The following is a 27,666-nucleotide window of genomic DNA, read 5'->3' on the forward strand; positions in this document are numbered from 1 at the left end:
ACACCAGGAAAATGGTACAGTCAGAGAACCATATAAGTAGTCTGCTACAGCAGTAGGAGACAGGGATGCATGGATGAGTGGCAAGAAATGAAGCCAGAGTCTTGATGATAAATGCATTTATTTGCAATTCTAAGATGTCAGAGCATATGTTAGGGGCAGCAGAGAGTCACAGAAAGACTTGTATGTGTGAACAGATAAACTATATGAAGACATCCACTAAGCTTTTAGTGACGGACTGACAGAGAATAGAAAAACCAAAAAGGAGAAATTAAAATAAATCAGGTGAGAAATGATGAGGGCTTGAACTAAACAGCAATGGCGTGGAGGCATATGGTCAGATGTGAGATTAAAAATGAGAAAACCACCATGACTGACATAGTGAGGGGAAGGGAGGAGGGAAGAATCAAGGGTGACTTTCAAGCTGCTAGTGTGGGTAGCCAGTTGAAGTAAAGGATTATGAAGGAGTTTTAAGCTGGGCAGGGGATGTAATGCAGCCAGGAGGGGGTGGAGGGAATGGAGAACTAGCATATGCTGATGCTTATAGGGCAGCCAGCTTCCCATCTATTACATTTTCTCTAGAGAGAAAAATAATCATTTTAAAGGTCATTTTAGCTCTCCGTTAGTACAGAAGCTCTACTGTGTATTTCCAGAAGCAAAAAAGAGGTCATGGTCAATGTTAGATATATTTACAACATATATTCCAATGAGTACCAAAATGGATTGGACCCATATGTTCAATTCACATTAAAGTGCGTGTCACAATCCATCTGCTTTTAAAGTGTGTCAGAAACAATTTCCAGAACAAATGCCAAATATCCTGGAGATGTTTAGTTCAAATTACCAATCCATACCATTGTACTTGAACTGTTTGCTACTGAAATATATACTAAATGGAGATACGTGCAGGAAATCTGTTCTTCTAGACTTCAAAAAATGTTTTTAAATTTCATATTTTGAAAGATAAAATGAGAAAAATATTGCATATATGAAAGAAAAAAATGCATACATTTTCTTGAAGGGCTCAGAGCCAAGAAGAATTCCAAAGTATACTGCTAGTACAGAATGAACGCCTGGAGAGCTAACATAGCTAAATACATTGGGGTGACCTAAAACCCCCAAACTGGAAAGACTCTTTATATGTGTCTGCTGCTGCTGCTAAGTCACTTCAGTCGTGTCCGACTCTCTAGATACTTGCAAAAGAAAACAGTTCTGAATAATCCATTAAGATATATCTTATCCAGGATGAGCTGTGTAGCCAGGTTTGCCTGGATGGAATAAATAACTGTCAAATTTCTGAGTCACAACTTTTCAGCATTTTTCAAAAAATTTTTTTAAGAAACTCACACAAACAATATCTAGTTCCATAATAACCATTACTATAGACTTACTGTATTTATTTTCCCATCTGGCTCAACCTAGATCATGTAGAGTAAATTTCCTATATACTAAGGTCTTATACATAAAAAACTGCTGAGTGACTGACACACACACATTTGTTGCTGAGTGACAACAACAAATTAAGAAAAAGAGGACAGGGAGGGAGGGAGGGAGAAAAAAAGCAGCACAGAAAGAAAAGGAACAATGCTTCTTGTGGATACTAGTGCTGTGCAACAAAAACGTCATCAATTTCCATCTCTTTTGCATATACAGGTTCATCACCAAGTTATTGAAAATACTCCTAAAATGTTTCAAGGCTAGTTTTAGTAGTTTAGCATAGATTTCTCACTTTTTAAACATAGCAGACACATTATTCGTAGAGGAGGTTTCCTTGACCATAAAACAATGTATAGGAAAAACATATATAGAGCTTGAAATGTTTTTAAGAAGACTGATAAATTAAACACCTTGACAGTAATATCATTATATCAGAAGAACTACTTACTCAAGAAGATCTGGGTCTAGTCCTTCCGATATCATTTTGTTTCTTATTGCCATCACTGGAACACCCTAAACAAAGAACACAAGATAATTCAATTATTAAATATGCCTCCTTCATAAAGACATACAAATAACCCAATGGGACAGAACTGAAAGCCCAGAAATAAACCCAAGCAACCAATATTGGACAAAAGGGCCAAGAATACTCAGTGGAGAAAAGAGTCTCTTCAATAAGTGGTGCTGGGAAAATTAGATATTCACAGGTAAAAGAATAAAACTTGACCACTACCTTGTACTACCCATAAAAATTAACTTGAAATGGGTTAAATACTTAAATGTAAGACCCAAAACCATGAAACTCCCAGAAGAAAACACAGAAAGCTCCTTGACATGGGTCTAGTAATGGTTTTACAAAAATCATACCTAAAGATTAAGAGACAATGTAAAAAGTAAACAAGTGACACTACATCAAACTAAAAAGCTACACAGCAGAAGAAAACATCAGCAAAGTGAAAAGACAACCTATGAAATGGGAAAAATATTTGCAAATCATATACCTGATAAGAGGTTGATATCTAAAATATATAAAGAATTCACAGAACTCAAGAGCCAAAAAAAAACAATTCAAATAAAAAATGGGCAAAGAACTTGAACAAACATCTTTCCAAAGAAGATATATGAATGGTCAACAGATACATGAAAAGATGCTCAACATCATTAGCCACTAGAGAAATGCAAATTAAAATCACAATGAGATATCACTTCATGCACGTTAGAATGGCCATGATTAAAAGACGGAAGATAACAAATACTAGTGTGGATATGGAAAAAAGAAAACCCTGTGCACTGTTTGTGACACTGTAAACTGTACAGCTACTGTGGAAAACAGTATAGCATATAATTCTCAAAAAAATTAAAAGGAGAACTACCACATGGTCCAGCAATTCCAGTTCTGAGAGCATATCCAAAAACCCACAAAACACTAACTTGAACTGATGTCTGCATTCTCATGTTCATAGCAGCACTATAATAGGCAAGACACGGAAACAACTAACATGTCTACTGAAGGATGAATGGATAAAGAGTATATATACATATACACACAATGGACTATTATTCAACCATAAAAACCAACAGAATCCTACCATTTGTGACAACATGGGTGGATTCTGAAAGCATAATGCTAGGTGAAATCACATAATGCTAGGTGAAATCAAACAGAGAAAGACAAATACTGTATGATCTCACTAATATGTGGAATCTAAACACAAAACAAAAAGCCAAACTCCTAGACAAAGAGATCAGACTTGTGGTTCCAGAGAGAGAGGAGGGGCAGGAGGAATTGGAGGAAGATGGTCAAAAGGTACAAACTAGTAAGAGTTATAAATAAATATGGACTAGGGATGTAATGTACAACAGGATGACTACAGATATTACTTGTATATGATATAATGAAAGTGTTAGTCACTCAGTCGTGTCCGACTCTTTGCAACCCCATGGACTGTAGCCCACCAGGCTCCTCTGTCCATGGAATTCTCAAGGCAAGAATACTGTAGTGGGTAGCCATTCCCTTCACCAGGGGATCTTCCCAACCCAGGGATTGAACCCAGGTCTCCTGCACTGCAGGCAGATTCTTTACCGTCTGGGCCACCTAACAGTAAATCCTAAGAATTCTCATTACAAATGAACTTTTTTCTTTATATTGCAGCTATATGAGGTTATGGATATTAACTAAACCTATTGTCGTAATCATTTCATGATAAAAGTGAACCAAAACATCATATATCTTAAATTTATATAGTGATGTATGTCAATTATTTCTCAATAAAACTGGAAAAATATAGAAGCCAGAAAAAAGGCCTCCTTCTATATGGTTCATTATTTTAAATAACCCTTATTTTGCTTTTATATTAATATGTGCATAGCACTTGAATAATCTAATAAGGTATATATTTTAAATGACTTAATGGAATCAGTGCTATCCAATACCACATAAGGCCAAATTAAATCATTTGAATTTATCCATTACTGATTCTGCTGGACAGAAGCCAGATATCATATTCTCACTCTTCTTATAGCACCAAAAAAAAGAAAACACTGATAAGTCAAATGATTAAGGCCTTGGCCGGGATGGTGCCATGAACACTTAACAATATGAATAAATGTCTTTTCAAATCAAGGTTTCAGGGCCTTCTCCTCTTAAGTATAGCTATGTCAACGTTCCTTTCATAAGCAAACGGTCCAATTTCACTTGGACACATTACGCACAAAGGTCAAACAAAATTCAAGAACTCTTCTGGGATTACATTATATATTGTCTCAATACCAATACAAACACAATGTAATGATAATCCTAGAAGTGTGTAAGTCACAAAAATATTGAGAACATGTGAATTTCAAAGTTCAGGATAAGAACATCAAAACAGAAGAGGATATGACAGAAATAAATATAAATTTACTTGAAAAGGAGACTGATCGGATATAAACATTTATTGAAAGCTCACTTATACAAAGCTCTAAGGGGAGCAGATGCAATCAAGTCTCTTTGTCAACTCTCCCACTTTCCCAAAAGATCAGGAAACACTCATCTGATGTGTTAAATTTTAGGACCTGGATTGTATCACCTTCAAAAGTAAGTGGGGTCACCAAGCTTTAAAAGGTTGTATATATGGTGGGGACCCTCTCCCTCATATTGCTTCATCCCACATGGCAGAAAGGGCAAGCTGAGCCAGGGTCCACATGGGAAAATCTCAATCACCTCTCTACGCTGTTATGTGCTCTTCTCTTTGGCCCTTCCTTATCACTAGTCAGTTGTGACATTCAGTTTTGAACCTAATGTATAGAGAGGCCACTCCAGTCCAATTTCATGGAGCCTTACCCGGAAGTTTCTCGGCACTAACCTAGATAAGGCTCCCCTGCTTTCTTCTGCAGTTGTTCCTTGTATGTTTTCTGGTCTAAGGGATCTTACAGGGTGAAAATAAATTTACTGAGGTTAGCAGTAGAATTCTCGGAGAAGGCAATGGCAAGCCACTCCAGTACTCTTGCCTAGAAAATCCCATGGACAGAGGAGCCTGGTAGGCTGCAGCCCGTGGGGTCGCTAAGGGTCAGACATGACTGAGCGACTTCACTTTCACTTTTCACTTTCACACATTGGAGAAGGAAATGGCAACCCACTCCAGTGTTCTTGCCTGGAGAATCCCAGGGATGGGGGAGCCTGGTGGGCTTCCGTCTATGGGGTCACACAGAGTCGGACACGACTGAAGTGACTTAGCAGTAGCAGCAGCAGCAGCAGCAGAATTCTAATATCACAATCCCACACCTCAGTGTTTAACACCACAATGGCAGCACAGTGCTTTATGATGAGAAAATAAAGACATACTCAGCCCTTGCCAACAGAGAGTATAGTCTAATAGATGTGTTAAAAAGATGATCACCAAGTCATAAAATTGGTAACAGAGATCTGCACAATGGGCAAGGTGAGATCCAAGGAAAGGAAGACTGAGTGAGAACCAGCAAAGAATTCGCTGAGGTAAGTCTTAAAGAGGGGACAGGAATTTATTAAAAACAAACACAAAGACTTAGAAATATATATAAATCTTCAAATAATCTATTATACATAAGCTTGTTTCAAAAATATTGTAAAGAACAAATAAAGGTACTTCTCTCCAAAAGGCTGATTTTATCTTACATTTCACCCAATAAATAAATATATGTACTGAATAAATATGCATTGAGATCCAGGCAAGAATATATAAAAATATGAGAGTAAAACGGATTATAAATTTAATATTTTAATAAAATTCTTTTTTTTTAAAAAAAAATAATATGCAGAGATTTCAAAGTTAATGACCATATACCTGTCATAGAAGTGGTACAGTTCAGTTTAGTTGCTCAGTCATATCTGACTCTTTGCAACCCCATGGACTGCAGCATGCCAGACTTCCCTTTCTAACACCAACTCCTGGAGTCTACTTAAACTCCTGTCCATTGAGTCAGTGATGCCACCCAACCATCTCATCCTCTGTCATCCCCTTCTCCTACTGCCTCCAATCTTTCCCACCGCCAGGGTCTTTTCAAATGAGTCAGTTCTTTGCATGAGGTGGCCAAAATATTGGAGTTTCAGTTTTAGCATCAGTCCTTCCAATGAATATTCAGGACTGATTTCCTTTAGGATGGACTAGTTGGATCTCCTTGCAGTCCAAGGGACTCTTGAAAGTCTTCTCCAACATCACTGTTCAAAAGCATGAATTCTTCGGCACTCAGCTTTCTTTATAGTGCAACTCTCACATCCATACATGACTACTGGAAAAACCATAGCTTTGACTACACAGACCTTTTTTGGCAAAGTAATGTCTCTGCTTTTTAATACGCTGTCTAGGTTGGTCACAACTTTTCTTCCAAGGAGCAAGTGACTTTTAATTTCATGGCTGCAGTCACCATCTGCAGTGATTTTGGAGCTCCCCCAAAATAAAGTCTGTCACTGGTTTCATTGTTTACCCATCTATTTGCCATGAAGTGATGGACCGGATGCCATGATCTTAGTTTTCTGAATGTTGAGTTTCAAGCCAACTTTTTCACTCTCCTCTTTCATCAAGAGGCTCTTTAGTTCTTCACTTTCTGCCATAAGGGTGGTGTCATCTGCATATCTGAGGCTAGTCATATTTTTCTCAGCAGTCTTGATTCCAGCTTGTGCTTCATCCAGTCCAACATTTCTCATGATGTACTCTGCATATAAATTAAATAAGCAGGGTGACAATATACAGCCTTGATGTACTCCTTTCCCGATTTGGAAGCAGTCTGTTGTTCCATGTCCAGATATAACTGGTGCTTCTTGACCTGCATACAGATTTCTCAGGAGGCAGGTCAGGAGGTATGGTATTCCCATCTCTTTAAGAATTTTCCAGTCAAAGTTTTGGCGTAGTCAATAAAGCAGAAGTAGATGTTTTTTTTGAACTCGCTTGCTTTTTCGATGATCCAATGGATGTTAGCAATTTAATTTCTGCTTCCTCTGCCTTTTCTAAATCCAGCTTGAACATCTGAAAGTTTATGGTTCACATATTGTTGAAGCCTGGCTTGGAGAATTTTGAGCATTACTTTGCTAGCATGTGAGATGAGTGCAACTGCGCAGTAGTTTGAGCATTCTTTGGCATTGCCTTTCTTTGGGTTTGGAATGAAAACTGATCCTTTCCAGTCCTGTGGCCACTGCTGAGTTTTCAAAATTTGCTGGCATATTGACTGCAGCACTTTCACAGCATCATCTTTTATAATTTGAAATAGCTCAACTGGAATTCCATTCCCTCCACTAGCTTTGTTCATAGTGATGCTTCCTAAGGCCCATTTGACTTCACATTCCAGGATATCTGGTTCTAGGTGAGTGATCACACCATTGTGGTTATCTGGGTCATGAAGATCTTTTTTGTATAGTTCTTCTGTGTATTCTTGCCACCTCTTCTTAATATCTTTTGCTTCTGTTAGGTCCATACTATTTCTGTCCTTTACTGAGCCCATCTTTGCATCAAATGTTCCCTTGGTATCTCTCATTTTCTTGAAGAGATTGCTCGTCTTTTCATTATAGGGGACTGGAATGCAAAAGTAGAAAGTCAAGAAATACCTGGAGTAACACGCAAATTTGGCCTTGAAGTACAGAATGAAGCAGGGCAAAGGCTAATAGAGTTTTGTCAAGAGAACGCACTGGTCATAGCAAACACCCTCTTCCAACAACACAAGAGAAGACTCTACACATGGACATCACGAGGTGGTCAATACTGAAATCAGATTGATTATATTCTTTGCAGCCAAAGATGGAGAAGCTCTATAGAGTCAGCAAAAACAAGACCAGGAGCTGACTGTGGCTCAGATCATGAACTCCTTATTGCCAAATTCAGACTTAAATTGAAAAAAGTAGGGAAAACCACTAGATCATTTAGGTACGACCTAAATCAAATCCCTTGCGATTATACAGTGAAGTGAGAAATAGATTCAAGTGATTAGATCTGATAGACTGAGTGCCTGAAGAACTATGGACAGAGGTTCGTGACATTGTATAGGAGGCAGTGATCAAGACCATCCCCAAGAAAAAGAAATGCAAAAAGGCAAAATGGTTGTCTGAGGAGGCCTTAACAAACAGCTGTGAAAAGAAGAGAAGCAAAAGGCAAAGGAGAAAAGTAAAGATATACCCATTTGAATGCAGAGTTCCACAGAACAGCAAGGAGAGATAAGAAAGCCTTCCTCAGAGATCAATGGAAAGAAGTAGAGAAAACAATAGAATGGGAAAGAAGTGGGACAGATCTTGACAAATTAAGTTCAAATTATTTTTAATTACAATCCTTATTTTTAAAATCAGAAAATGTATTAAAAATTTAATCCTTACTTAAAAATAAAAAAAGCCTGGAAAAGAGAGCTGTAGCAAGAGTCAGAGATGCATTCTACAACTATAATCTCTTATTTTGGCTATGGAGGAGAAAAAGTTGAGGTCTCTACAGCTTGCTAGGTTAGAGGAGGCTGGAAAAGCAAAGGTTTTCAGATTCACAGGTTACCAGGAAGATTCTCATGTGGAAGAGGCAAGGCTGCCATTTACAGGCCCTACATATTCACATATGTGGATCTACATATTCACCAACTATAGTATAGTTTTATACTATAAATTTGTAAAATCTAATCTATTAAGACTCTGATAGCAACAGATACTTTAATGCATCCTAAATACTAGATGGATGAAAATAAACAGCATCATTGTAGAAGTCTCTTCAAAACCATACTTCTCAAAACAATACTGTTCCATGGGGCAATCTTTAAGGTATTCTGCAAAGTGAAAATATGGTAGGTTTAGAAGACAAAAGAGATGGAGAAGACAAAATTTTGGATCTTTTGCTAGCTTATGAGGTTTAAGGATAAATGAAAGATAGAGAGAAAAAAGGCAATTATTTGCTTTAGGGCATCCAGTGTGAACAGACTCTAACATTTGGAATAAAGTATGCTCAAGATTAAAACTCACACCACTTTAAAAACCTGGAGCTAAGACTTGAAAGATTTTGAAATAAAATATACTTAATAATAACTTTTTAATAAAAATTACTTAACAGTAGAGAAGAAAGCTGATCACTTGAAATACAAGTTTGGAAATTTTTACTTGATAATTTAAATGCCACTCAACTCTTTTGTATAACAGGGAAAGTTAGGAGTTTGAAACATTGCATAAAAAAACACTGAAGTGCTAGGGAGAAATGGGAAAAGAGCAGAGTTAAGGTCATACTTTAAAAAAACTCCCAATTTTTATTAACTATGGTTTGATGGTATAAGGTCTTTGAAACTCAACTACATGATTTATTCATTATAATTTAGCATAATCCACAGGATATCATTGGAAAGGTTATATAAATAAGTTATAAAGCCGAGAAAACAGAAGGGAGGAGAAATGAGGATTGAAAAAAAGTTTCCTAAAATATAGCAGAGAAAGTGTGTACGGGATTGGAGAGGGGAGGTAGTGGGTGGAAAGGGAGAACTGGGGAACAGGGAAGTTGGTAAAATTAGAAAAGCTTCCTATTTTAACATTAGTTTCATGGAAATGGTTATAGTATAAGAATAAGAGAAGCCTGAATCTGTAAGCTCTGTATTTTATCCTTAGTTTCTTAAAACTGGTTACATCATGAGAATATAGATATTACCAAAATATGGTGCATCTTTAGTCATTTCTGTATATGAATATAAAGAAAAATACATATAACTATCTTACCCTATATTAAAGATTTTACTATTATTATTACCTTGATACAAATATGATTAAAGAGCAATACAAAAATAATTTGGCCTATGTTCCGAACAATCTATTCCAAAGAGATCTGCTATGTTTCCAGAGATGTTGCTTAGAAAAAGTTGTTTTGCTATATTCTTCCTTAGAGGTTAAGAAACAGAGTCTGGTTTGTTAGACATCAAAAAGAAGCATCCAATTTCTGATCTCCAAAAGACAAAGCTACTGGTGGTCTAAGGAGGACATGAGAGACCTCAAAACTGAAGTCTACTAAACTGTGGGATTATTTTTGGCAAGTGATAATGGTAGTTTGTCCAACATAAGTAATGAAGAAGAGAGAAGGCAGCCATAAGTCTGATGTTCCAAAAAATCATGTCTGTATTTGCGTCACTGGAGAAAGTGTGTAAAGAAGCCACACTAATGAAATTATGATGGCAATACTAATAGTTAAACACTACTTTCTTATATCACAAAAACTGCCGGAGGCTTATAGGACTGCCAGTATCATGGAGTCGCAGAGTCGGACACGACTGAGCAACTGAACTGAACTGAACTGAATTATTATGTTAATGAAAACCAAGATACTAAATTCCTTTATATATCCTGTTGAAATTCTCCTACAGTTTTAGATTAGAAGAGGGAGGGGAAAAAAAAAAACCTTCTTACTCAATTTAACAGAAATAAATGACCTTCCTTTTTAAAAATAATAATATACATATTTTCAAGTTTTTCCTCTCAGTTTATGAGCTTGTATCACAATTCCGTTATAAAAGATGGAAAATATGCTATCTTCTATTTAGGTAAACAATAAGGATCTATGGAGTTGATAGGTAGATGGTACTTTTTGTTATTGGAAGAAGAGGGAGTGAGTAGGAATTGAAAAAATGCCACAGGTTGGAAAAAACCACCCAGTCGTCCAATCAGGCTGTGTTTACTTAAATTTTAATTTAGGTAAATGGACTCAACCATTCCTTTGCCTTCTGATTTTCAATAGTGCTGTATTCAAAATATCTATATTCCATTATATATAAGGTATTACATTTAGAATAAAAATTTTAGGTGAAATAGTCTATATAATAGATAATAAATGTTTACTGAACAAATCATAACATAAAAACAATTACATGCTCAATTATCTCCTTGTGAAAGCTTTCCATGAAGGGATATAAAACTTATTTAAATACATCTCTTATCTTAATCACTGTAAAATGGATGATGGCTATCTAAAAAAAAAGCAAGCTTCATTTCTAATGATGTACAGATTTAGAAAATGTTATGACGCTGATATTAACTCTCATACTGCTGCCACCAAGGGTCATTAATTTGAACCTAAAAATGTGGTCAAAAAATAGGCTCACAAATCTTTACTAGCACTAAATACAGTGGTTTCTATGGAGCTAAAGAGTAATTCCTTTTTCAGTGATTATCTTGTGATTATTATCCCAGTGAGAAAGTGCTTCTCACTGACTGCCCATCAGATATCTTTAAAGATGTAAGAACAAATCACAAGATAAAATGGACAAAAGTGACACCAGCCATGATGACCAAGGCCCAGGCAGTTATTACTTCATTCATAAAACAAATACGTTAGCAGTTCCATCTATAGTTTTTAGAAATGTGAACTAAAGTTAACCTAAACGCCTATCAAGAAAAACCCTTAAAGAAATTATTTAAAAAACTGAGGGATCTATTATCATGAGATAATTCGCAATACAGCTGTATCAATTTTCTCATGTGCTAATTTTCCCCCAGGATATTCCTGTAATATGATAACTATTAGGTGTAATGACCAAAAAAGCACATGGTGTTTTCTTTGTAGTTATTCAAGTAATTGTTGATTTCAGAGTACTCTGTGGAAGACTCATTTTCCCCCCTTCATTATAATGCAATGATAATATCTATAATTTGAAGTCTTGCTTTGTTAGGTCAACTAATGCTATAACTCCATTATAAATGTCAGCTACACTACAATCCCTAATTTCACTCAAATGATATTTGTTCTCTGAAATATGTATTAATAGCATTTTCTAAATTTAATTATACTTTTGCTTTCTAGGAATTAAAAACTTCAAAAGAATTTCTATAGCAAATCATTTTGGAATTTGTTGCTTAAAAGTGTAATAAATTCAGATGGACTCCTGTTCAGTTTTTGAAAATGTATTAATACATATGCCTATTAAAAAGGACTCAGTGAAATATCTGCAAATATGGTAATAAAACTATACACATACTAGAATTCTTAGTAGTTAATTATAAGGATATTCTACTGATCAAAATCACAGAGTATTTACTTTCGAACAGCCTGATAGTGGTAATGTGTTTGAATTAGTGTTTCAGGAGTCTTTCATTCAATGCTCCTAGTGATGCAATCAAAGAAAGATGACAAAGATGAGGCATTCTATGTGGGTTCAGAACCACAATGAAGGGGACTGAATCAATTAGTCATCAGCACATGGTCTAACCAACCAACTGAATGAAAGTCACTTGTGAACTTGGGCTAGGAAAAGAACAAGAAAAGAGAAGTTAGGATGCTGCCTTATATTATGAAAAACTTTGGTAAAATATATGTACATCTGGAAATTTTTTTAAAATTGCAGTATTAAGATAAATACAAAAGAGGTAGATATCTTCAGGTAAAGGAAACGATAACTTTCATTTTTTTCCCCAATAAAATTCAGTATTTTAAAATCTACTTTATGTTTATATTTAAAACATACAGTTAACATACCAGCATTTTCTCCAAACTGTAGCATAATACTTACCAAAAAATTAACTCACAGATGATGTGATCAATTCAAGACAAATTATCTTCTATACTAGGACTGACCACCTCCTTGTGAATGCTTATGCTGAGATCCTTGTTAGATCTCAGCTGGGTGCCTTCCTGGGACTTCCCTGGTAGTCCAGTGGCTAAGACTCCATTTCCCAGTACAGTGGGCCTGGGTTTGATCCCTGGTCAGGGAACCAGATCCCATATGTTGCAAATAAAGATCCCATACAGGATGACAAAGACCCAACACAGCCAGTAAATAAACGTTAAAAATTTAAAAAAAAATAAAACTGCCTTCCTTAAGTTGATGGTCTCTAAAACCTCTATGACACTTTATTCCACCTGAGGTGAGCCCATTTAGTTATTAAAGCTCATTTGCTTCTCTGGTCTTTACTTTTTCTACCATTAATTTACACATCTTAGACAACTTCTTAATAGTTAAGGTGAAAATTGCAATATTTCTAAAAAGAGTAAGCAACTACTTAATTTACATTACTACTATTTCCTCCAGTTCAGTCTTTCAGTCGTGTCCAACTCTTTGCAACCCCATGAATCTCAGCACGCCAGGCCTCCCTGTCCATCACCAACTCCCGGAGTTCACTCAAACTCATGTCCATCGAGTCAGCGATGCCATCCAGCCATCTCATCCTCTGTCGTCCCCTTCTCCTCCTGCCCCCAATCCCTCCCAGCACCAGGATCTTTTCCAATGAGTCAACTCATTGCATGAGGTGGCCAAAGTATTAGAGTTTCAGTTTTAGCATCAGTCCTTCCAATGAACACCCAGGACTGATCTCCTTTAGGATGGACTGGTTGGACCTCCTTGCCAATCTGTAAAACTTTTATGTGAGGGCCCTTACTTCCGTCAGAGGTGGTCAGCAGGAAAAAACATAGATGGGGAAATCAAAGTTGGGTAACTAAAAAATTACCCAAATTATAGTTAGTTTCAGAGTAAAAGAACCATACCACACATTTCAGCAAGTATAAAAACTGTGATTCACAGTAAATCTTCAAAAGCTTCCTTATGAACTTTAATAGTGCTCTTTCTATTACAACTTCTATCATAAGAGTTAAGGAATTATTTATATTACTTGGAATGAAAGATATGAAGTCAAAAGATAAAACCTGAATTTAGCAGTATTATTGTTTACTGCTTTAACAAAAACATGTAAGAAAAAATAGCAAGGAATAAACATAAGAGCAAATACTTCACAAAAGCAAAATTTCTTAACTTTAAATGTGTACATTGCAATACTGGTTCTGACTTTCCAAACTTTCAATTTCAAGACAACAAGGGAAGGAGTCAAAAGACAGCCAAAATATTGAAAAATCATAATCTGGAAAACTGGCATGATAATTCTTTACATGTGGTTTCCTTAGAGTCTGGTTCACTGACTTTAGCAGGGAATAAGTAATTTCAGTAGTGCTTTTTTTTTTTTGCCAAATACAATGAAAAGTACCTGTTTCTAGGTTTTCTAATTACTCAGGCCATGGCAAAGCATGGGTTGTTACCTCAGGGGCTCTCCATTGGCAGCTAATTGTCACATTAGCCTAGGGAAAATCTTTATCCAATCTTTCTTATGTCTGATGAGAGACAGAATGTAGAGGAAGCAGGATATCTGTGGTCACTGAGTTCCATCGCGTGTGCTCAGTGCTCAGCTGCGTCTGAGTCTTTGCCTACAGACCCCATGGACTGTAGTCCATCCGGCTCCTCTGTCCGTGTGATTTCTCAGGCAAGAATACTGGAGTGGGGTGCCATTTCCTTCTCCAGGGATCTTCCTGACCCAGGGATCGTACCGTTTCCTGCACTGGCAGGTGGATTCTTTACCATTGCGCCACCTAGAAAGCCCTGAGTTCCACTTATGTCAACTCAAAGCTACTACTCATGTGGTTTATCATTCTGCTAAGCTTTGCTTCTTTCTTTCAGTTACAGTCAAATGGAAATGGAACCGAGAAGGAAAAATATTTTCCATTTTCAAAGTTGGCTAAATTACACAATTAAACAGACAGATAAGTTCACTTTTATCTTTTTTTTATCTACATTCATATGTGTGGGTAATCAGTCACTGTCCATGCCAGCTTTTACCTTCAGTGAACAGTGTGATACTAAAACATCAGAGAAAACTGTCTGCTGCTAAATCTTTATGTAATCAAAAAATATTGACCTTGATACTGGTCAGTAAACTTTAGTTATTATAAACGAAACAAAACACATATTAAAATACCTACAGAATTAAAAATTTTTAAAAAGTGGCATAGAGTTGTTAAAACTACATCTGCAATAGTGCTTTCCATACCTTTGACTACATATCAACCAGCAGCTCTTCCTTTTGACTATATTGTTAATCAGTGATGAGAAACCTATCCTGGAACTCTCTACACCATGGGAAGTCACATGGAGGTCATATCACAAACGAGGTTTTAAAGCCCTGAACCACTCTTAAAAACCTATGCCTTACCTAAAAAGCATTCTACTTTCTGCTTGATTAGTTTCCCCAGGTTCAAGATGTATAATTTCTTGATGCACATTTTAAGAATCAGTTGGAGATGCTTTCCTTAGGTAATGGAAGTCACATTTCCCCAGGCCAACATCCAGGCTGGCAACAGATGCATCAGAACCACCAGAACCAAGGAGATTATTCAATTCACATTTAAAGCCAGCCAAAGAAAACAGAGCTTAAAAAAAACTAAGTGTCCGAAGAGACTGTTTTGGCAAATATGGTTTCAAAAAATACAAGTCATTAGCTTCTTAATGTGGAAGTCGGATTTTCCCAATGAAAAATTTATTACTGGCAAAGTATTCACCAAGCTCTGCCAGTAAAAAAGGGGTGAATTGTTGGAAAAGTGATCTAGGCACACAATTCCAGTTAAGTTATAAATGCAATATGTAATTTAGTAAAGACTTGTGCTGCACTATTATGACAACAAATATTAAATCAGAATCAATTATCTGCCACATTTGGAACACAACAGTATTACTCACTGAAAAATCTTGTGTAAATCTTGCTTTAAAAGGAAAAAAAAATCAGAAAAAGCCAGCAGGTGTTCCAGGAACATTTGTTAATAATGAGTTCCAACTCGGAGATCAATTAGTGGGTCAAAAATCTAAAAAGAACTTTAGATATTGTTTTATGAATGAATAATATCTTAAGAGGCAATATGGTCAGAGTATGGTCACGTGGGACCGTGTGACAAAGCTAAGAAAGTATAGCATGATGCATCCAGAAGTACAGGGTAAAGATCTGGGTGTCCTCGGAGGCACCTGAATGGTCTCAGAGGTAACTGGTTCCTGGAACTGCAGTCATTCTTGTATCTCACAGAAGGTAGTAATCCAGGGGTGAAAGAAAAAACAAATGAGACTAAAAAGCAAGGTACTGTTTATTTCCCTGTGCATTGGTACTTGTGATTTTTCAAAGACTTTGTTGGCTTCTGTTTAAAGCACTTTATATTAATTAAGCAGTTTTAATTATTTCATCTCTAAAGCTGACTTACAGGGACATGACAAGAGAAGCAAGGCCAATATTAATATAAAAGCAGCACACTCCAGGAGACATCTAGGACCTGGGAAGAGGAAGTTTTCAGGGTAGCTTACAAAGAAAGCCAGAAAAGACTGTAGTCCATCCTGATACCCAGAAAGCCTGAAAATTTTTTTTTAAAGTTTGTGTCTGTAAGTTATAGGATTTTCTGTGTCTTCCAAGTGATTACTACATTGGAAGTCAGCAAATTCAAACTTTTATACAAATGGAGAAGCTGAAAGAGCTTGAGAAACACACTCACTATCTTCAGAGAGAGAATGGTATGGTTCTAAGTAATAATTCAGGAAGGAAGGAAAAGAAAAGATTACAAGAGGGTTGAGGTCCTAGTAAGCATTAAGATTTTGGAAAAAGATGAGAAACAGTATATGTGGGATTACAGGTATAAGACACTGCTTATGTACAATGGAGATAGGACAATCTCTTCAACAAGTGGTGCTGGGAAAACTGGTCAAGCACTTGTAAAAGAATGAAACTAGAACACTTTCTTAACACCATACACAAAAATAAACTCAAAATGAATTAAAGATCTAAACGTAAGACCAGAAACTATAAAAGTCCTAGAGGAAAACACAGGCAAAACACTCTCTGACATAAATCACAGCAGGATTGTCTATGACCCACCTCTCAGAGTAACGTAAATAAAAGCAAAAATAAACAAATGGGAGCTGCTGCTGCTGCTGCTAAGTCGCTTCAGTCATGTCCGACTCTGTGCGACCCCACAGACGTTAGCCCAACAGGCTCCCCCATCCCTGGGATTTTCTAGGCAAGAACACAGGAGTGGGTTGCCATTTCCTTTTCCAATGCATGAAAGTGAAAAGTGAAAGTGAAGTCGCTCAGTCGTGTCCGACTCTTCGTGACCCCATGGACTGCAGCCCACCAGGCTACTCCGTCCATGGAATTTTCCAGGCAGGAGTACTGGAGTGGGTTGCCATTGCCTTCTCCGCAAATGGGAGCTAATTAAACTTAAAAGCTTTTGCACAACGAAGGAAACTATAAGCAAGGTGTAAAGACAGGCTTCAGAATGGGAGAAAATAATAGTAAACGAAGCAACTGACAAAAAATTAATCTCAAAATTATACAAGCAGCTCAATTCCAGAAAAATAAACGACCCAATCAAAAAATGGGCCAAAGAACTAAACAGACATTTCTACAAAGATATACAGATGGTTAACAAACACATGAAAAGATGCTCCACATCACTCATTATCAGAGAAATGGAAATCAAAACCACAATGAGGTACCATCTCACGCCAGTCAGAATGGCTACTATCAAAAAGGCTACAAACAATAAATGCTGGAGAGGATATGGAGAAAAGGGAAACCTCTTACACTGTTGGTGGGAATGCAAACTAGTACAGCCACTATGGAGAACAGTGTGGAGATTCCTTAGAAAACTGGAAATAGAACTGCCATATGACCCAGCGATTCCACTACTGGGCATACACAACAAGGAAACCAGAATTGAAAGAGACACGTGTACCCCAGTGTTCATCACAGCACTGTTTACAATAGCCAGGACATGGAAGCAACCTAGATGTCCATTGGCAGACGAATGGATAAGAAAGCTGTGGTACATATACACAATGGAATATTACTCAGCCATTAAAAAGAACACATTTGAATCAGTTCTAATGAGGTGGATGAAACTGGAACCTGTTATACAGAGTGAAGTAAGTCAGAAAGAAAAACACCAATACAGTATATTAATGCATATATATGGAATTTAGAAAGATGGTGACAATGACCCTATATGCAAGACAGCAAAAGAGACACAGATGTAAAGAACAGACTTTCAGACTCTGTGGGAGAAGGCAAAGGTGGGATGATTTGAGAGAACAGCACTGAAACATGTATATTACCATATGTTAAACAGATCGCCAGTCCAGGTTTGATGCATGAGACAGGGAGCTCATGGTCGGTGCACTGGGACGACCCTGAGGGATGGGATGGGGGGAGGATGTGGGAGGGGGGTTCAGGGTGGGGGACACAATACATCCATTGCTGATTCATGTGAATGTATGGCAAAAACCACTACAATATTGCAAAGTAATTAGCCTCCAATTAAAATAATTAATTAAAAAAAAGACACTACTTATGGAGCAGCAACTCAAATTTTAAATGACAAAAATATAAAGACAATTAAAAATGAAAGAAATCATATTACTGCCCTCATATTAGTGTCCTGTGGCACTGTTAACTCCCTTTTGAGTACAGAATGGTTATTTTGGGGATCTTGGGAGATTTTTTTTTTTTTTTAACTGTTGGTATATAGAGATTTCTTACAGAAAGACAGGTTTTCTGCACCATGCTCTCTTTCCTTTTTTTGATACAAACAATTCCTTAAATTCCAGAATGCAGGCTTCTAAAATTCAGCTTTGATAACATGTAGTAATGTGTATGGTGGGTGACAAACTACTTAAGATCATAACAATAAGACAAAGTAAAACTCATTTGATGAGTTATGCTGATATGGTCTTTCTCTATGTTAATAACTAAATTTTTGTAATTGGGTAAGCAAGATAATCTTACTCTCAGAAGTTGAGAAAAAAATGGACATTTTAATGAAAATCTACAATCTTGTTGGGAAAGTGAACCATTTTCTAGTATCGATAAGACAATTTCTAATAAAGCTACCCTGTAGAATTAGTTGGGGTTAAGCTCTTACATCAAATTTATTTTTCTTTCTTACATTCCTTGCACTCAGTCACTGTCAAGGAACTGAATCATCTTGGAAGAATAAACAACTGTTTAGAATAGGAAGGTAATTTACTATCCTGGAGTACAGAGATACAAAGCTATCTAGATTATTCCCATGCTAATGAGAGAAACTGAAGGATTCAATGCCATGGATTGCAAGGGGTCTCTAATGACTCTTCTCCACTTGTGTGAGGTATTTTCTAAAGGAGGGTGGTATTGTACTTTAAAGCTATAGTTTTGTAAAGACAATGATAAAGGAAACACAACTAGCTATGCATATGTTGCTGAATCATATTTTAGGGGATGACTTATGACACTAGAATGATTATACTCCTGGAAAAGTGTTAAGTAATTTAGAAGAACCAAAATTATGCTTAGAAAGACCTACAGGTATGACCAAGGGGCTTTAAACTGAAATCAAAGGATAAGAAAATTCCTCAACTAAAACTTTGAGACTACAAACAATAACAACATCATAAGAGAGAAAAATAAAGTAGAAGAACTATCAAGAGATACAAATAAATAGAAAACAAATCCAACCTCCTAAAAAGTGTGTGTGCGTGCGTGTATTTATACATAGCAAACTTGAAATTTCAAACTAAGCAAATTTCAGGGACTAATTACTTTGCCAACAAAGGTCCGTCTAGCCAAGGCCATGGTTTTTCCCGTGGTCATGTATGGATGTGAGAGTTGGACTGTGAAGAAAGCTGATCGCCGAAGAATTGATGCTTTTGAACTGTGGTGTTGGAGAAGACTCTTGAGAGTCCCTTTTACTGCAAGGAGATCCAACCAGTCCATTCTAAGGGAGATCAATCCTGGGTGTTCATTGGAAGGAATGATGCTAAAGCTGAAACTGCAATACTTTGGCCACCTCATGCGACGAGTTGACTCAATGGAAAAGAGTCTGATGCTGGGAAGGATTGGGGGTGGGAGGAGACGGGGACGACAGAGAATGAGATGGCTGGATGGCATCACCGACTCTGTGGACATGAGTTTGAGTGAACTCCGGGAGTTGCTGATGGACAGGGAGGCCTGGCGTGCTGTGATTCATGGGGTCGCGGAGGGTCAGACATGACTGAGCGACTGAAATGAACTGAACTGAACTGAACACTAAATGGGAAGGAATTCATGAATAGCAACTGACATTTGAAAGGAGTATGTTACAATGTTATATAATGGAAGGCAGAAGATACCTTTAAACCAATTCATATAAACTACATGGAGATTCTTGAACATAAGATAAAGGAATCATCAAACTAAGTTAAAAGAAGGTAAAGACAAAAGTAGGATGTCAAGAAACACCTGGAGTAACAGGCAAATTTGGCCTTGGAGCACAAAATGAAGCAGGGCAAAGTCTAATAGAGTTTTGTCAAGAGAACGCACTGGTCATAGCAAACACCCTCTTCCAACAACGCAAGAGAAGACTCTACACATGGACATCACCAGATGGTCAACACCGAAATCAGATTGATTATATTCTTTGCAGCCAAAGATGGAGAAGCTGTATACAGTTAGCAAAAACGAGACCAGGAGCTGACTGTGGCTCAGATCATGAACTCCTTATTGCCAAATTCAGACTTAAATTGAAGAAAGTAGGGAAAACCACTAGACCATTCAGATATGACCTAAATTAAATCCCTTATGATTATACAGTGGAAGTGAGGAATAGATTTAAGGGACTAGATCTGATAGATAGAGTGCCTGATGAACTCTGGACGGAGGTTCATGAAATTGTAAAGGAGACAGGGACCAAGACCATCCCCATGGAAAAGAAATGCAAAAAAGCAAAATGGCTGTCTGAGGAGGCCTTGCAAATAGCTGTGAAAAGAAGAGAAGCGAAAAGCAAAGGAGAAAAGGAAAGATATAAGCATCTGAATGTAGAATTCCAAAGAATAGTAAGGAGAGATAAGAAAGCCTTCCTCGGTGATCAATGCAAAGAACTAGAGGAAAACAACAGAATAGGAAAAACAAGAGATCTCTTCAAGAAAATTAGAGATTCCAAGGGAACATTTCATGCAAAGATGGGCTCGATAAAGGACAGAAATGGTATGGACCTAACAGAAGCAGAAGATATTAAGAAGAGGTGGCAAGAATATACAGAAGAACTGTACAAAAAAGATCTTCACGACCAAGATAGTCACGATAACGTGATCACTGACCTAGAGCCAGATATCTTGGAATGTGAAGTCAGTGGGCCTTAGAAAGCATCACTACGAACAAAGCTAGTGGAGGTGATGGAATTCCAGTTGAGCTATTTCAAATCTTGAAAGATGATGCTGTGAAAGTGCTGCACTCAATATGCCAGCAAATTTGGAAAACTCAGCAGTGGCCACAGGACTGGAAAAGGTCAGTCTTCATTCCAATCCCAAAGAAAGGGAATGCCAAAGAATGCTCAAACTACCGCACAATTGCACTCATCTCACATGCTAGTAAAGTCATGCTTAAAATTCTCCAAGCCAGGCTTCAGCAATATGTGAACCGTGAACTCCCAGATGTTCAAGCAGGTTTTAGAAAAGGCAGAGGCACCAGAGATCAAATTGCCAACATCCGCTGGATCATGGAGAAAGCAAGAGAGTTCCAGAAGAGCATCTATTTCTGCTTCATTGACTATGCCAAAGCCTTTGACTGTGTGGATCACAATAAACTGTGGAACATTCTGAAAGAGATGGGAATACCAGACCACCTGACCTGCCTCTTGAGAAACCTGTATGCAGGTCAGAAAGCAACAGTCAGAACTGTACATGGAACAACAGACTGGTTCCAAATAGGAAAAGGAGTGCGTCAAGGCTATATATTGTCACCTTGCTTATTTAACTTATATGCAGAGTACATCATGAGGAACGCTGGGCTGGAAGAAGCACAAGCTGGAATCAAGGTTGCCAGGAGAAATATCAATAATCTCAGATATGCAGATGACACTACCCTTATGGCAGAAAGTGAAGAGGAACTCAAAAGCCTCTTGATGAAAGTGAAAGAGGAGAGTGAAAAGGTTGGCTTGAAGCTCAACATTCAGAAAACAAAGATCGTGGCATCTGGTCCCATCACTTCACAGGAAATAGATGGGGAAACAGTGGGAACAGTGTCAGACTTCTTTTTGGGGGGCTCCAAAATCACTGCGGATGCTGACTGCAGCCATGAAATTAAAAGACGCTTACTCCTTGGAAGGAAAGTTATGACCAATCTTGATAATATGTTAAAAAGCAGAGACATTACTTTGCCAACAAAGGTCCGTGTAGTCAAGGCTATGGTTTTTCCCGTGGTCATGTACGGATGTGAGAGTTGGACTGTGAAGAAGGCTGATCGCCAAAGAATTGATGCTTTTGAACTGTGGTGCTGGAGAAGACTCTTGAGAGTCCCTTGTACTGCAAGGAGATCCAACCAGACCATTCTAAGGGAGATCGATCCTGGGTGTTCATTGGAGGGACTGATGCTAAAGCTGAAACTGCAATACTTTGGCCACCTCATGTGACGAGTTGACTCACTGGAAAAGACTCTGATGCTGGGAAAGGTTGGGGGAGGGAGAAGAAGGGGACGACCGAGAATGAGATGGCTGGATGGCATCACCGACTCTGTGGACATGAGTTTGAGTGAGCTCCGGGAGTTGGTGATGGACAGGGAGGCCTGGCGTGCTGTGATTCATGGGGTCGCGGAGAGTCGGACATGACTGAGCGACTGAACTGAAAACTGAACTGAACTGAAAGACTGTATTACCAGAGGGGACATACTTTTTGGTCGCCTGATCAGATGGAGGATTTAGGTCAAGTTTTCCTGAAACAGGTTGCAAACGAACACAAGGATAAGATACAACCATGATGGGTGGGTGTTATTAGTTCTTTATATGTACTGGCAGCTTTAATTTCATTCAAATCAGAGCATCTGACAGACTCCTAAGTTACCCTGTTGAAAACTGCATCCATCAACAAAGCAAGCAATGAGGGGAACTGATTTAATGATTTCATACTTAAGTTTAAACAAAAAGCCAGAACTGAATGATGATGCAGAAGTGACAAGAAAGTGACCATGCCAATGAAGGACAATTCTGGGCTCTGTCAAGTTGCTACATCTGCAATTGGGTATTTTGAAGGTCACTCATGATATTCTTAGGAGACAGGAAGAATAGTGGATTTACAGATAGCTTAGTAACTGTCATCTAAAGAGTAATGATCGGCAGGTTCACATCAATCTTGAGGGTCTATTTTTGGTTTGGGTCTATAAAATATTTTAAATCAATAACTTGGAAAAATAGGACATTTATACACTTCCAGGGGATACAAATTGGGAAAGAGTTAATACTCAGGATAAAATAGTACATTCAACAAACACTGGGACTTCCCTGGTAGTCCAGTGGTTAAGACTCCACACTTCCACTTTAGGAGGTGTTGGTTTGATCCCTGACTAGGGTAGTATGATCCCATATGTCACTCAGTGTGATCAAACAAAAACAAAAAAGAACAACAACAAAAAAACAGATATTGACTGAGCAACCTTACAGGCAAGGTGTTAAAGTGAATATAAAGATCGGTCAAGGCATAGGTCTTTTGCTCATGATTTTCTTTTCAACACAGTAGATAAAAATATTTTTAAGTTATCAAGGAACACGATATGAAGTGATAAAAAAAATACAGATAAAGTGGTTGAACAGATAAATGAAGGGAGATATCACCTCTGGCTTTATATGTCAGTGGGTTCAGGATCCGAGGGAACGTGTCAGATGAGTAGAATTTGGACAGGTAGTGATCAAGAGGAGGATCAAGATTCAGAGGTGGAAAAGCATGGAGCTTATATTGAGAAAGTTTTGTGGTTTTGTCTGAAGAATGAAATGTAGGACAAGGAGCAATAGGATACAAAAGTTGGGTAATAAGGTTCTGGGATACAGGTTGGCACAATGAACTAAAAACAATAAAATTAAATTTAACTTGGATGAACTTATAATTTCAAAGCAAAGATGTTGGTCCCTGCTTTCTTCTTGAAAATTATTACCTCCAAATACTAAGGCAAAAAAGAAATAACACGAACTCCAATTTTAATGACTAAGAGGCATCCATGAACCACAATAAATGGAAATTAAAAGCAGATAAAAGAATGATGACTTAGCAGAGCAAAGGAAGGCCAAGTCCATGTGCCTGAAGAGGAGGATACCACAAAGAAGCAGCACTTCCAGAACCCTGGAAATGTTTAGGAATTAGAAATACCCGTACCAAAGGCAGAAGGAGGCAGAGGACTAAAATCAAGAATGTTGGGCTAAAAACAGCAAAAAGACTGAGGCAGAAGAAATTAAACTCCTGCTCATGGCCACACCAAACAAAAAGGATGGGCTTGAGGTTAACAGCCAGGTACCACTACAGAATAAGATAGTTAAAAAAACTATAGTTTTAAAAAATAGTTTAAAAAATAAGGAAAACAAGTTTATTGCTTCTAAAATGTTTTTAGATAAAAATTACTTGAATGATGTTATAAAACAGTGTAAAATATTTTTAAACAGTTCTTAATCAGAAGAGCATTTTCCAAAATACATATGCTCTGGCTCCAAGTCCCAACTGCAGAGGTTCTCGTTTAATGGGTGGGAACTAGAAACCTGTATCCAGAAAGTTTCTTACTCTAAAGACCACCGAGCTAGTGTAAAAAAAGTAATCTATCACCAAAATCTATCAAAGGCTGAAGTGGCATTTCATTTTCATTCATAGCTAAATCCTATGTGCCTGGTATGGTTCTAGATCTGGGAATACCAAAGTAAACAAAAAATTCCCCACCCTTGTGGAGTTTATATTCTAGAAGCAGGAGAGACACCAATAATGTATGTTAAATATGTAGTATTTTGCACATAATTGGATGGTCATATGAAGAAAAATACAGTTGGGAAGGAGTCAAGGGAGTGGGACCAGAAAGAAGGTAATATTTCTACAAATATCTGAAGTAAGAGAAGGAAAAAACGATAAAGATATTTGGGAAAAGTGTTTCAGGGAGAGAGAAGAGATGCAAAGGCCCTGAGTTAGGCAACTGTCCGTGGATTTATGTAAGGAACACCAGGAGGCCCATAGAAGCTGGAGCACAGTGAGTGAAGATAAGAGATTAAAAAGGTAATAAGGGAGCTGAATTGTACAGGATCTCACAGGCCTGTGAAGGACTTTGGCTGTTATTACTAGTGAGATGATAAGCTATATGATTAGAAAAATGAATATGTAAAGAATCCATTTACAGATATACATACAAACATATGACATGTGTTATATATGAGATTCTGAAAAGCAATGAAACTTGTCTAAGTAATTAATAACAAAAATAAAAATGTCAAGTGGTATCTGGAAACCTTAGCTGGCTAAATAAACCTAGACAATACTTAATATGGTACTTTAGAACAAGTGTTTAATAAATATTTGTGGAATAAATGGACAATGAATTTACACTGAAAAAGGAGATTGAGAGTTTTTCAAGTTCTTGTAAAATTTGAGGCATTGTTTTAAGAATATAACAGTTACCCTAAGATGTGGTCTTTTATTACATATTTCAAGGTAGTCTTACAGATACAAAGTAGATTTTACTATTTCCTAATTATATTAGTTAGGCAAGAAGAGACTAAATAAAAAGCCTTTCACAGTTACTCTAAAACTTTTGAGTTTTTAACAGTTCATATTTTAAGCTTAGCTTAAGCTTTCATTGGTTCTAGTTTTAAAAATTCATTCATCATGATTCACACTCAAACTAGTGCCATTTTATCTTTATTAGTTTAAAAAATTTATGTATTTTCAACCCAAACTCTGTTTTTTTCTCCCCAAAGCCTAAAACCCAGAGTTTTGACTGTCAATGAAGAATTTTGAAAGTGACAAAGCCATTTCTTCCAATAGCTACAAAAAGTGAATGTACTTTCTTCTCTCCATTGTCACCACTGTAGCTTCTAAATAAGCCAATCTACTCTCTCTGGTTGTCAGATAGTCTTTGTTTTTAAATTATTTTGGTGATAAATAATGCCAAGGTCAGCAAAACTGTTCTTTATTTAACATCAGTATACTTCTTGTGCCTGATAACAAAATTCTACAAAAGCATTAATTTTTTGATCAACTGAAAAAGGGCAGTCATCTCCTTCCACTACCATAATAGGACTTTCTACAGGAATGAAAAGAAACTAACTTCTGCTGTTACAAAACAGCAAATATTGTGTTATATTTTTTTGCATCATACCATGTAATGATTTCTTAGAAAAATTACCCACTTTCAAGTCATAATATTAAAAGCACTACTTTATATGGCCAAGTGTCTTATGCTCTTTTCTGTGAACCAAACTATTGATAGGTGAAGTTCAGAATAAAAATACACAAAAAACCCATGTGTTAGAACATAGGAAATTAAGCTAAAGGCATATGATGTACTAAGTGAATAATTCACTTTCATTCTACTATCTGATATATCCAAGATTTGCAAAGATTATGAAAGGCAAAAAGTTTACATGAATCTATATCAAACTATACTAATTTGAAGTGTGAGATCAGTTTTAATTAGAAAGAGTTGACTTTTGCTTACTCTTTATCAGGGAATTCATTAAACATAGGAAAGAAGTAAGAGGATAGAAAAGTTGGTCACCTGGTTTAGCAGTTTTCTCAGATTGAAAAAATAACAATGAAACCTCCAGGGTTAAGAATTTCAAAGGAGGCTGCAAGACAGAGAAGACAGACCAAATCAGCTTACCACTTGAACCATTTTGAGATATCTGGCATATCTTGGATCCTTGGCTACAGTTAAGATATTTTCTGGTGTTACTTCACTTTCCTGTGGTCCAGAGTCTTGTAAACTGTTCTGCTGTAGAGAGCATGGTGTATAAATCTTTAGACAATTCACAAAAGGGGTCCATCATGTTACTTAAAAGGGATGTTTCTTTTTATTATTCTAAAGCAAACAATATCAGAAAAAAATCATATTTCTAAATTTAAAAACCAATAATTTAATTATAGGATATGTTTCCAAATATTTACAAATACTTAGATATGATTGCAGAGGAAGTTACATGTAATGTCAACACTATATTATTTCCGTAAAAGTGCAAACATATTCAAGGCATTAAATATTAAAATTGTGCTTTACTTGTCCCTCGAGTGTGGATACAAAACATGAATTATTGATGGATCTATTATTTTAATAGAACTTTTAATAAAGCTAGTAAAGCTATCTGATTTGTCAATTGTTCAACTCCAGTGGACAAAAAATTGATTTTCTAGATATCTGTACCATCTACACAATTATATTTCTCATTCATTGAATAATCTTGTTCTAAGTGGATATGGCTATTCTAACATCTCTAAAGGCAAGGCCTGGAGAATTTGTGGACGAGAAGCTTATTTCTCAAACAAAATTATGTTTATATATATTTCAGCTACTGATGGAATTATTAATATTCTCCAAAGAGTGGTTAAGATTATAAATACTACTTATAATGAAGAATAATGGGGAATGGTCTTTTTGGATAAAAATGGTTTCATCATATAGGCAGTTCTCAACTTTGCATGGTACCGTGTAAACGAAAACTCGTCCAAACTGGAATCCTATCTTCATTTAAGGGCAAAGCCAAGACTGTCTGTATATAGTTCTTGATTTTTCTATCAACCTAAACATTTATAGTAAGTCTACTTAGTGACTTACTGTATGTTAGCATTAAGGGTAAGTTCCTTAACTGAATGATATCAATTTTACGTCTGCATATCTCTGTTGAAGTGTAAATAAATAAATATCTTTCAGTATTCATAGTTATTAGAATATAGATTACATGTTAAGGTTTTTCCTCAGATAATTCAAATGTAAATTAAATCTCTTTTAAATGCTGAATCAAGTAAAATATCCCCAAATTCTTTAGGTTACTCCAGTTATATGACAGTGTCAAGTGTACAAAAGTGCATATATGTGTGTGTGTGCAAATATGTAAATACATATACACATCCATCTGCAAAGTACATTAATTACAAAACGTCCAAAACATTTAATTAAACAAAAAGTTTCAACAAGACCATGTTTGCTTTTAAAAAAATAAGGACAATAAACTCATACAGTAGCACAAT

The 27,666-nt window shown here is 36.8% G+C and overlaps 1 protein-coding gene across 3 annotated transcripts in view; it reads right to left on the bottom strand.

Moving 5' to 3' along the window:
* Nucleotides 1-27,666, bottom strand: part of WASHC3 (WASH complex subunit 3) — a 59,237-nt gene that overhangs the window by 19,529 nt on the left and 12,042 nt on the right. For 2 of the 3 annotated variants that reach the window (XM_055396608.2, XM_055396611.2), the window contains exons 5-6: nt 26,306-26,416; nt 1,883-1,947 (exon numbers count right to left, since the gene is read on the bottom strand). In XM_055396608.2, the coding sequence (XP_055252583.1) occupies nt 1,883-1,947; nt 26,306-26,416 (176 nt within the window). The remainder of the gene's footprint in view (nt 1-1,882; nt 1,948-26,305; nt 26,417-27,666) is intronic. The other variant, XM_055396610.2, reaches the window with a different exon arrangement.

Source organism: Moschus berezovskii, chromosome 6 (assembly GCF_049115385.1).
Source record: "Moschus berezovskii isolate FMDL1 chromosome 6, NW_MosBer_1.0, whole genome shotgun sequence".
Taxonomy (NCBI): domain Eukaryota; kingdom Metazoa; phylum Chordata; class Mammalia; order Artiodactyla; family Moschidae; genus Moschus; species Moschus berezovskii.